The 12,826-nt window shown below is 40.1% G+C and overlaps 2 protein-coding genes across 3 annotated transcripts in view; one reads left to right on the top strand and one right to left on the bottom strand.

The window, feature by feature from the left end:
* KDM4C (lysine demethylase 4C) overlaps positions 1 to 5,783 on the bottom strand; it is a 350,804-nt gene extending 345,021 nt beyond the window's left edge. The window contains exon 1 of one of the 2 annotated variants that reach the window (XM_081066750.1): positions 5,220 to 5,773. The gene's annotated coding sequence lies outside the window, so the exon portion shown is untranslated. Of the gene's footprint in view, positions 1 to 5,219 lie in introns of both variants that reach the window. The other variant, XM_081066751.1, reaches the window with a different exon arrangement.
* A 4,445-nt stretch (positions 5,784 to 10,228) lies between these two features.
* On the top strand, positions 10,229 to 10,755 carry LOC308504732 (large ribosomal subunit protein eL21). The gene has a single exon (XM_081065915.1). It carries the CDS (start codon positions 10,249 to 10,251, stop codon positions 10,729 to 10,731), a length of 483 nt encoding a protein of 160 aa, XP_080922041.1. The 5' UTR covers positions 10,229 to 10,248; the 3' UTR covers positions 10,732 to 10,755.
* Positions 10,756 to 12,826: the final 2,071 nt, after the last annotated feature.

The following is a 12,826-nucleotide window of genomic DNA, read 5'->3' on the forward strand; positions in this document are numbered from 1 at the left end:
AAATACTTGATCCCTGCCCTTGTAGAATTCTTACAGCTCAGAAATAATCAAATAATCACATAAATATAAGATTATACACTGCTAAGTGTTGTGGAAGGAAAACTTTAGGGAATTTAGGTTATTATTAGTGAAGCTGATTTAGATTGGGGAAGAGATAGAGGTGACAGGTCAGGATTCTTTAAGGAAATACATTCAGGAAGAGACCAGAAAGATGTATGGAAAGGAAGAAAGTGGGAGGAGAAGTCTGCCTCAGCAAACAGCACTTTCAGCAAGGGCCTGGGCAGTGTGAGGAAAAGAAAAGCCAGTGGGCAGAAAGGAAAAGTAGACCATCCAGAAAATGCTTAAGGGGAGCTTGGGGCACGAGATAATGCAGGAATTTTAAATATCCTCAGGGCAATGAGAATGATCCGATTTGCATTTTAAAAGCTCAATGAGTGAAGCAGAGACGGGGAAGGAGGCGGAGCAGACGCTGAGATTGCTGCCAGGTGGAGAGACCAGAGGACTGATCTGATACATATTTAGGAAGCAGAAATGACAAAAATTGGTGAAGGTTTGGGTGTGAGGGCTAAGGAACCATGAAGTGTTTGGGATAACTCTTGAATGAGCAATAAAATGGGATGAAATCCATGAGAAACCACAGAGAAGTAGAGCTGAGAAAAAAGATGGAGTTCAACTTGTTATGTTTAAAATATAGAGATGCCAAATTAATAACTGGAACTGAATGGAAGTATAAAAAAATAAAATAAAAAGGGAAGTCATCACCAAAAGGGTGTTGATGACATATTGTTCTGCTCCCGAAATATTTGCCCACAGTAAAGTATAACACAAATCCAGAAGAATCTAGAATAAATTTTAAAGATTCTATGGAGCAGCAGTTTATAAACACCATAATAGCTGAAGCCACTGTATCTGTAAATATAGACAACAACAGTATAACTAAACATTCAGACTCAAATAATCCTCTTTTATGAATTCTAGAGACCACTTGCCTACCGTGTTCACTGTTGTCTGTTCCACAACTAACATGAAGAAATGTACCCACTTCTAGGCAGGATAAACCACCCAGCAAAAAGAAGGTAAATAGTTCAAGTAACAAGCAACAGTGCAAGGAAGTCTGTAGTACTTACTATGAGACATACAAATGTATTAGTAAGGATGTTTCTCAGGGAAAAAATGGAAATGAGTTATTTAGCACATACTTAGTTCTCTTACACTAACAGTATCAGATGCCAGATTCTGTTCCTTAAGAATCAGCATAATTTCAGTACCAGAAACCTCATCCCTAGGCAACCAATAGTAAGTATCCTCACCATTCTCTAGAAGTCCCTAGATATGAGAAAGAATCAAAATGTAATAAAAGCTTGACGTTGAAGCTATAGTAAAATCTCATCTAGGTTATTAAAACAAAATAAAACAGGTTAGAAAGAAATTTACAAAAATGGCTATTAGTGATGATTTTTGTTTTTCCTCTAAATTCTCCTGTTTCCAGATTTTCCTACAAACATGGGTTTTTATTTTTTTCCCTGTTCATGAAGGGATAGATATTAATAGGATACAACTCAGACAATGCAGACACACCTGAAAGAGACAAATTGCCCTTAATTCCATCACCCAGAACTAAACACTTTCAATATTTTGTGTGGACCTTTTTCTGTGTATATATGGGGGGTATAGAGCAAAGGGTGATACACAATGAATGGTGTAATTGTTTAAGACTATGAAGGAGATTACGGAATGTTTCTATGGCAAGTGTACAGGATAGAGGAAAGACTAACTTGAAGAAGTGACAACTGAGCTGAGCTACCTGAAGGATAAGGTGAAATTAACCAGATGAACAGCAGGTAGGGGAACAGCAGGTCCAGGCGGAGGAAACAAGGATGTGAGCAGGGTACCAAACCCAACACAGCCGGGAAACTGGGGGGAAAGATGAGTTTGTTGGAAAGGAGGAGACTGACTGGACTTACTGAGTGGGCTGAGAGTTACCGTGTTTCCCCAAAAATAAGCCCCAGTTAAGATCTCAGCCAGACAGACGCATTTAGGAATTTTTCTCATTGCTTAAGTGGGCCTAATCCTTCCCCCTGCAAGGGTGAACGTAGATTATCACCATCTTCTCCCAAAAGGCAGGGAGGGTAAGGGCAAAGGGGACTCTTTGGGGGAGTTGGGGGAAGTAAAAAGACAATTATCCAATATTTTAAATTTATACTAAAATATAAAAGGCTCCACAAACCCTTCTAGATTGGTAGAAATAAAGATGATACAGTAACTTTATGGCACAACTCCCAAGAGATTCCTATTAGAAATGGGAGTGAGGAGAAGATATTCACATTTAATAAAAGGAAACAAATTTAAAAAGATTGAAAGACCTACATTCGACACTGAGTTTAATGACAGTATAAAATATACCTGTTTTATCACCATATTTCTAATGTATAATAAATAAATATCAAGGGAATAATCATTAACTGTGTTAACAGAAAGGGATGATCTTAATGAAACCCAGACAAGAAAAAAACAGCTCTATCTGCAGCACAAAGTGCCCCACAGAGAATTCTGGCCTCTGGAGAAGTGGACTTGGTAGTGGGATAGGCAGGAAAGGGTCAGCAGGCCCCTTAAAGGCCTAGAGACAGTGTCCCTCAAGGCTAATTGCCCCCTCCTTGCTTATTTATTCATTCAGAAGGAAGTGTTTAACCCAGCAATTTCACCACTAGGTATTTATGCAAGAGTAGAGAAAACATACATACATACACACACACACACACACACACACACACACACACACACAAACACACACAAAACCAGTTCATGAAAGTTCATAGCAGCATTACTCATAATAGTCAAAAAGTAGAAACAAATCAAATGCCCATCAACTGGTACATAAATGTGACATATCCATACAATGGAATATTATTAAGCCATAAAACGCAATGAAGTACTAATGTATACAACAACATGGATGAACCTTGACAACATTATACTCCGTAAAAGAATCCAGTCACAAAAGACCAAATATTATGTGATTCCGTTTATATGAAATGTTTATAATAAGCAAATCTACTGAGAGAGGAAGCAGATTAGTGTTTGCCTAAGCCTGGAGGGGTGGGGAGGTGGACAGAAACTGACAAAACTGCTAATGGGAACAGGGTTTCTTTTTGAAGTGATTAAAAATGTTCTAAAATTCATTGTAGTGATGGTTGCACATGAATAGTACACTTTAAATAGGTGGATTGTATGCTGTGTGAATTACATCTCAATAAAGCTGTTATTTAAAAAGAGAGGAAATTTTAAGCACCTCAGGCACCATGGTAAATCACTGAAAATACGATAAAGAAAAAAAACACAGAATCTGTCCTCAAAGTTCTAACATTCTAATGGGGAGAAAAGTCAAGAGGCATTTACAAAACAATGAGAAAAGGAAAGAAAAAGAGTAACCTAACCTAGCCCTGGGTGATTCGGAAGGGGGCAGTGTGCAGAAAAAAAACAATACACCAGATTTTCATTCTTAAATTGAAATATAAAAACCTAAAAAGCATTGTAAAAAATTAAGTACATGTTCAGCTTATTAAAATCTTCATTTCCATAGAATGGTTAGTGGACTTTTAAAAAAGTATTTGTGCACAATGTTTAATATATATATATATATATATATAATTTTTTTTAAATAAGGGCGCAGCTCACAGTGGCCCATGTGGGGATGGAACCCACAACCTTGGTATTATTACATAGCACCACACTCTAACCAACTGAGCTAAACCGCCACCCCTAAAACATATAGAAGAACAACCGATTAAAGTCTGTTAATATGAAACAAGTCTCCGATTTAAATTTCATTGTATTAACAAGTTCGTGGAATGCTGTAAAGATGAGAAAAGTTGTCAAACTTTTCATAACACCTTAAATTGGAAGAAAGAGGGCCTAAAAAACCGGAACCCCCATATAATACATTCCAAAACAATCCAGGGGGATGGGAGGGGAACCATCAAGGTAGAACTTGAGCAATGATCTTAAAGGAGAACCGAGTGCTGCAAAATAAAAAATGGACCTTTAAGAATTAAAGCCACTAATTTTCAACCACAACTTTTCAAAATGAGAATATTAGTAACCGTTGCTATAGAAACAGTGAAGGCGAGTTTCCAGGGTTAAACATAAAAAAAAAATACTACAAATTCAAGTGGGTAAAATAGGGCAAAGTTTTGTAGGTAGCCTACCAGAAACTTTCACCGAGATAAAGATGCACCAACTACAACTTCTAACCTACACTTCGGAAGCAGTGCTCTATCACCTGGCGCGGTAATTTACCAAGTGCTAAAAAAAAAAAAAAAAAAAAAGTTTGCCCTCCCTTCTCCGGGAAGAAGAAGCAGACAAAACCCCTCCCAGGCATCACCCACAACCGAAGCCACCCGTGCAGACGTGCACCGTGCAGCTCAGGGGGAGACTGGCTCCGCGTTCACCCGGAAAGCAACCGAATCGAGTCCTGCTGGTTTCATTGGCTGAGCTCAGAGGAAAAACCCAAACTCAAGCCCGCAGCCCCAGCCTACCTGGCTCCCTCCTCCACATCCCCACCCCACGCCACGTCCCGTGCCTGGCATTCCACGCGACCCGATCCAACTCATACTTATTAAGCAGCCACTGTCTACACTGCATCGTGGCGTCGGGCACTGCAGGAAGAAATGGCCTCGTGCCGGAAAAACCGACAGGATAGCCACGGGGACCGAGGATCAACCCCGGAGAGAGGCTGGCTGCCTGCGACTGGGTGTTACGGAGAGGAACCCCCACCCTCACCCCACGGTGGTGACAGTCCCAGAGAAGACATGGCCCCGAGGGGCGCAGCAGGCCCTGTGTCCCCGGGTCCGCTAGAGACCTAGCCAGACGGGGAAAGGAAAGGAGTCGGCATCTCTGGACCACCCGCGCGCTCCTCTGCGCCAAGGAGCGCGACCCCGACTCCGGCCCCCGGGAGAACCGCGAGCGCGGGCACCGAACCCTGATGAGGGCCGGAACGGGCTGTCATTACCTCCCGCTTCCCTCCCCTGCGACCACGGCCGGACGCTCACTCCCCAGCGTGAGAGTCACGGCGGCCGCATAACAAGAGTCTCCGATCCGGCGTCTCGGCTCCAACGGACGCCGGCACCCCAGCTGCCCAACGCGAACGGGGCAATGCCGGGAAGACTGCCCGGGCCCTTCCCCCCACTGTCCCCATCCCCCAGCTTCGGAGAAGCGGTTACCTGGTTCGCGGGTGAGGCGAGGACACGAACCCGAGGAGCAAAAGGAGACGGAAGACGGTGGCCTCCGGCCCGGGGAGATTTGGGAAATTTGGAAGACTAGTTCCGCACTGGATGACAGCTGTTCGCCGCGCACGCGCACCCGGCCCAAGACGCCCAGCCCTCCGCAGTTCCTCACCCTCCCGTCGAGGGGATGGGAGGCAGCGGCGACGGCGCGCGCACAGCGCCAGCTGGCTCTCCCTGCGCGAGGGCGCGCGCGCCGTCACGTGACCACTGGGACCCGGCACTAAGTGGGTCACGTGAACTTCCAAACAGCTTAAAGGTGCCTAGCACCTTCTTACTGTGGCCTTAATCGTCCGCGCTGTTCTTAACCTCGGCGCGGTAATACGCATCTTGATCTCTGGGGACGTGCATGTCCATTTTTTTCCCAGAGTGGGAAGACACTTGAGCAGAAGGAAAGAACAGGTGCACAGAACCTTGCCCGGAAGCGCTGACCAGGTTCCCGCAGGGTTGTCCCTGATGGAGTCCACGCGCCACACGTCGTCCTGGGCTCCGCCGCGGGCCTATGGCTGCCTCGGGCTCGCGGACGTCAGACTGGCGTTGCCATGGGTGGGGTCTCCGAGTGCCCAGCCGAGCCTGGCGAGGATGTCCGGGCTCGCTGCTGGGCGGCAACGACAGCTTGTTACTGCCGGGCTTCTGAGGCCCCTACCCACAATGGGTGATCCCGAGTGAGCGAAGGGGTGTGGTGTCCACCTGCCAACCTTTTAACAAGTAACTCAAGCCAGAGGCCGCGTTGTTCGCCTATGGGAACGAAACTCCTGGACCCAGGCACCTAGGCGGAGCACTTCCCGCCCTGCGCAGATGTGCGCTTGAGCTGGGGACACCCGAGGGTGTCCCCAATAGGAATCCGGACCCGGGGGGGGTTTCCCAAAATTAGGGGTGACAGCAGTTTGGCCTGAATTGTAGTAACAGGAAGTGCAGGTGCCTTCGGAACCCCGAGAACGTGCTTATATTAGCTTGCCACAACTTGTTGCTTCTGCGTTGTAACTCCGCCTTCCAAGGTGTCAGGTGGAACCACACAGGCTGAGCACCAGATGTTTTGCAAAACTAAACCTTTTTTTAAAAAAAATTTCGGCGGAGTTCCCACCTGGGTCTCTTGTGGCGTTTCCCCTAACGTGTTTTTAGCTAAGAAAGAGTGGGCAGATAGTTCAACTAAGCACACTTCGGCTGTCTTAATATGCTGGGTTTTCTATTACAATCCACTGATTTCGGCTTTTTAAAGTATCTCAACAGGTCCACTTACCACGCCTTTGAAGTTTTTTCTCGCTGGGAGGAGCATTTTGAGGACGTGAAATGTGGTTAAGTAAAGCTAATGGGATTATTGGACACCACATTTCTGTAACCCACATACACGTCTGACACTTGGCTAATATGTACACTCAACTGGGAATTTTCCAAATGTGTGTACTGTGAGGATCCCAACCCTCCTTACAAGTCAATTGGATATGCTAAAACAATAAACCTATAACTTAACATTTACTTAGGGCTTACTGTGAGCTTGACACTGTCTTAACTTCACATGTATAACTAAATTAATCCTTGTACTCATTCAATTATGTCCTTGTTACAGATATGAAAATTAAAGTACGTATAGAGATTAAGAAATACGTCAAACAGCTACTACAAACCAGGGTCCTTAGGAAGCCATATGCTGTATTAGACTAAGAACATTCTATACTAGAATAAAACGTCTGGAAACCTGAATTCCAGTCCCTTCACAATTTGCAGATGCATGATGTTGCACCAATAACATTTGTTGAACACAGTAAATCAAGTCTCATTTTTTTAACCTAAAAAATGAGGGTGACATACCAGCTTACCTGACTTCGAGCATTTCTGAACATCAAAAAAGATAATGTGAAATGTCAAAACAATTCAAAAGCTATAAAGTACTGTAAATCTGTAAAGCACTTCACAGTTTTAGAAATTGAAAGGAGCCTACCAGAAAAATCAGCTGGATTCATGGCACAGAGGACAGTGTTGTGTCCCTAATGTATCAAAATACCTCTATATTGTGAATTAACAATGAAAATTAACATTTTAGCCATACAGTTGATTATTTAGGCCCAATTTAAAGCTCCAAATGCAATATAATGTTGAATGTTAGCTATATTTTAAATAAAAATCTTTTAAAAATAAAATTGTTCTACAAAAAAGAAAGAAACTTCAATTGCAATAAGGTGGAGGCTGTATAATGGATACACAGATTCCCCTTAAAGCTTCTGTTATGTGTACTATTGTTTAGATCACCTCAGAGACAATACTTACACACTTTTTATAATATGTATAATGCAGTAAATTGATACTTTCCTAAATAATATAGTCTAATTTTTAATATATTGAAGTCCATTAGACTTGTAAATCTGAAAAATTAAATAATAGTAATACTCATTAATGTTTATAATTATTGTTATCACATATGTATGTTATTTATATAGGTATGCTATAAACCAATAGCTAGATGTTTAGATGATGTTTTAAAGGATCGCAGTGAATATAATAGTGAGTACTAATGAAATTGGAAACTTTGGTGGCTGTTTTTCTCTGTGTTCTAAAGTTCAGCCAATTTAGCACTCACTGTATGATTATAATATTCTCCTAATGATCTCTCTACCTCCAATGAATTCTCTATCTGCCCCTTCCCCGTCCAGTTCATCCTTCTATACTGCAAGCCAAAATTATACTCCTAAAGTAAAAACCAAATCATAATTCCACCCAATTGAAACACTTCATTAATTCCCCATCATTATCAAACTTTTCAGTCTTTTCCATTAAAGGAGTCACAATGCCAAAAAGAGTATGGTGGCCAGGAGTTTGGGGATAGAACTTTGAAGTGACTTAAGCTTCCTGTGTAAATTAAATACTCATTCAATCAGTTTGGATACCATTATACCTGCATGTGTTTTAATATTAGAATACCTAAAATTACAGACTAGTTAAACCATTTAATTTTCCCATCAAAATATTTGAATAAAATTAAAGCTCTGGAGAAATATATTGTATTTTCTGTAGGGCTTCTAGTTCTCTCTGGGCCATTGCCCTAAACTTGTACATGTGTGCATTTGGGAGGGTGTGGTGCCAGGGGAACTAACAAAGTAGTTTGTTTTTCAGACCAAGGAAAATATTGAAAATTATTTATGATATCCAAATCATAACACAATATTAAAAACTAAATATTCGTGGGAGATGAGGGTAAGGGGGATCAACTATATGGTGATGGACGGAGAACTGACTCTGGGTGGTGAACACACAATGGGATTTATAGTTGATGTAATACAGAATTGTACACCTGAAATTATGTAATTTCATTAACAATTGTCACCCCAATAAACAAATTTAAATTAAAAAAAAAGCTAAATATTCATTCAGTTTAACAAATAAAAATAAAACCACAAACCTAAGCTGAAGTTACAAACTCTTGATTATAGTTTCAATCAACCCTACTTTTTATTATTACTTATTATCGTCATTTATTATTATTTGTGCTGTTTTGTGGCTAGGTATTGGATGGTGATACAGCGATGAACAGGACAGATGTGGCTTTGCCCTCCTGGAGTACACAGGCAAGCCACAATGAGACACCAATACACACCTAAAAAATGGCTAAGGATCCAAAGACTGACAGAAACAAATATTGGTGATGATATGGAGAAACATGAACACCAATAGAAATACATATACATATGCACCAAAGACATATAGAAGAAGGTTTATAGCAGCATTACTTGTGAAGTCCCAAACTGGAAACAACCCAGATATCCATCAACACTAGAATAGAGATATAAATGCTGATATATTTATACAACAGAAAAACTATACACTAATGAAAATAAGTGAATTACTGCTACCCAAAAAAGAATGGCTAAATATCAAAACTGCAGTGTTAAGTGAAAGAAGCCAGACCCAAAAAAATACATGCTGAGTGATTCCATTTATATAACATTTAAGAATAGAACTATTCCATGGTGTTAAAAGTCAAAACATTTAAACCATTTGTTGCCTTTGAGGAAGAGGAAGGGAATAGAGTGATTGGGAAGAAAGAAATAAGAAACCTATGTGATGCTGGTTATGCTGTATTTTTTACCTGGGTGGTAATTGTGAAAATTCATCAAGCTGTATAGTTATGATTTGTGCACTTTTCTATGTGTGACATTTAAATCAAAAGGCTTTTAAAACATTTAGTGTGTTAATTTTTGTATATTTTTTATTATCAACTTTCTTACCTACCCACCTTTGATAAATGGACAATCCAGGTTAATTTAAATTGATAAACTAAAAGGTAAAACTTCTGAACCTTCCCCTTCTTTTTCCATAGAAATTTTTGGTTTTTTATTTAAAAAGGGGAAAACTGTAAGGCAAAAACAAGTGAATGGGAAACTGAACTCCTTTTTCCTTTTGGTCCTATTGACGCTTAAGAATTTCAGTAACTGAAAGGATTTTCTCTCCTTAACTCTTTGTTTCCTTTACTTAGATTTTTTGTTTTTGTTTTTTTTAACCAGGGTTGTCAGTAACTCAGAATGAAATGTAATACTCCATTACAATAATTTTGTTAGAGTAAGTAGGGTTTTTTTTAGCTTTTCATATATATGTGTATATATATATACACACACACATATATATGTATATATATATGTATATATATATATATATATATATATTTCAAATCCTTTTTAGCTATAGCCAAAGACTATATTAAATTTTTAACAATAAAAAGGGGATTATTTTTAAAATATATTCTTCCTAAGTTTGCTGAAATCACTTTGGGTTAGAAAGGAAAGCAGCAGGTCCGTTTATGACAGCATATGATAATGTCATCTGTGTGTTAACCAACTGCTGTAGTCTGTAGGCCAGAGGATTTCCTGGGAAGGAGGTACATTGGCTTACACTGTAGACTCAAGAAAAACTTGAGAGTAATAAGTCTATCTAAAAAAAAAAAAAGTCGGGAACCGCCATCTTCCAGTAATTCGTCAAAATGACCAACACAAAGGGAAAGAGGAGAGGCACCCGCTATATGTTCTCTAGGCCTTTTAGAAAACATGGAGTTGTTCCTTTGGCCACATACATGCGAATCTACAAGAAAGGTGATATTGTAGACATCAAGGGAATGGGCACTGTTCAAAAAGGAATGCCCCACAAATGTTACCATGGCAAAACGGGAAGGGTCTACAATGTTACTCAGCATGCGGTTGGCATTGTTGTAAACAAACAAGTCAAGGGCAAGATTCTTGCCAAGAGAATTAATGTTCGTATTGAGCATATTAAGCACTCTAAGAGCCGAGATAGCTTCCTGAAACGGGTAAAGGAAAATGATCAGAAAAAGAAGGAAGCCAAAGAGAAAGGTACCTGGGTTCAACTGAAACGCCAGCCTGCCCCACCCAGAGAAGCACACTTTGTGAGAACCAATGGAAAGGAGCCTGAGCTGCTGGAACCCATTCCCTATGAATTCATGGCATAAGTGTAAAAAAATAAAAGACCTCTGTAAAAAAAAAAAAAAAAAAAAAAAAAAGTCTATCTAATCACATATCTAACCAATAAAAGCCATATAATATCCAGTGTATTGAAGTGTGTGTGATTTAAACCAATCTATAGAGAAGACCTATTCACTCATTCAACTTTTACCAAAATGTGCTAAGAAATAGTACTCTGACATGAATTATAGAAAGGAAATGATCTATATGGTAGAGAAATTATTGTGACCTTAATCCAATCAGAATCAAACCAAATTCTACTGGTTTTTTGATGTATATGCACCTACCTTATCTATGTTTCATTTTCATCATAAGTTAATTCTTATTTTCAATAAAAAAAAATTGCTTTGGGGTCTTCAGCAAGTTACTCTTAAATGATAGACAAAGACGCTGCTTTCATTTACGTTTATATGACCTTTAAGTATTTACTACCACTTTGGAAAACTGACATTCTCTGCTAAAGTTGAACATATGCATACACTGTGACCCAGCAATTTCTCTCCTAGGTATGTACATAATATATACATGCATCAAAATACATATTAAGAGCAGCATTATTTACAATTGCTGAAAACATATTACTAAAGATAAAACGTGGAGGTCGGTGTTTATAAATTTAATAACCGTAGAACACGGTCATTATTTCAGGTAGAAGCCAGGTTATGCTTTCTCTAGGCCTGACGTGGAGGCATTCCAGGAATAAGGTATAGAAAAGAGTTTTATGCCCTTGAAGTGGTAGGGAAGTGGTCCAAACTGACCAGGAGGAGGTGGAGTTGCTCCTGGTGAGCTTGTGATGGGCAGTGCTGAGAAGGGTTGGAATTTGGACCAGGGTGAACCAAGCTTTCCATTGTTATGGAAGGGGAGGAAATTTTTTGGATATCGATTAGTATGCCTCAGGATTACAGTCTAAGCACATCACTTCCATTATTGGTCACAGAGTACCAGTAATTTCACAGGCCATCTTTCATCACTGAGAAGAAGTACTGTACCCCTCCACCCTCAGGCATGAACTTAAGAGATTCCTTCATTGAGGGAGACATTAGACATTGTATTGCAATTTGTACAAAGTCTCTGATCATAATAGAAAACAAAGCACTTGGCATCTTAGAAATGAAATTGATGTATAATTGGAAAGAGACCATAAAATGTCTTCTTGGAGTTGCTTTAAGAATCCCTGGTTTTCAGAGTATTACCAACTTTTTTGTTGTTGTTCCTCTATTAACTTCTGTCTCAGAAAGGTGGCATGCTGCATATCTCCAGTAATGGCTCTTTCATATCACAAACAAGGATCCAATTATCACGGGCATTGTTGTGAAGAACAAAATGTTGCCTTATATTTTCATATTCTATAGTTTACCTCTGTTTTGTTGAATTTACTGATTTAATATTTCCCTTCCTTTGTTGACTGCTCCTAATCTTTTCTGCTCAAATTCTTCCAGTAAGGTATTCTGTCTGATCAATGAGTTCAATTTTGGGCTTGAAACTTTATATTTTCTAGAGGCATTACACTGACTACAATGAAAAAGTGTCCTGTTCCACCTTCCTTGGGTTCTCTTCCAATTAAGCATAATTGACATTTCTTCACTCAGCTAAAAGTTGTAAATGGTGTCTCTCCGATATTAATACAGTTTGGGCCTCTCTCATATCCATTTCATTTCCTGTTGTGATTAATTGCAAAATATGGTCACAAATTCCTCCAATGATCCTATGCAATATGACTTTGAGCCTCCGCCCATCAACAGGTTGCCTTTTCCCCACCTTTTGAATCTGGGCTGATCTCATGACTTGCTTTTATCAACAGAATGTGGCAGAAGCAGTGTTATGTGACTTCCAAAACCAGGTTTTAAGAAACACTGCAGCTTCTACTTTCACCCTCTTATGATGCTGCTCTGAGAATAAGAGGTCACATGTAAAAGAACTAAGGCTCCCAATGGACAGTCAGCACCAATTGCCAGACAGGTGAGTGAAGGACATTCCAGTCCAAGGACACCTAAATGCAGCTGCAAGAGTAAGCCCAGGCAAAACTGGCAGATAAACTGTTACCCAAACAATAGAATCATAAAAAATAATAATAAATCACGA

The sequence above is a fragment of the Rhinolophus hipposideros genome, assembly GCF_964194185.1.
Source record: "Rhinolophus hipposideros genome assembly, chromosome: 11".
NCBI classification, from domain to species: Eukaryota; Metazoa; Chordata; class Mammalia; order Chiroptera; family Rhinolophidae; genus Rhinolophus; species Rhinolophus hipposideros.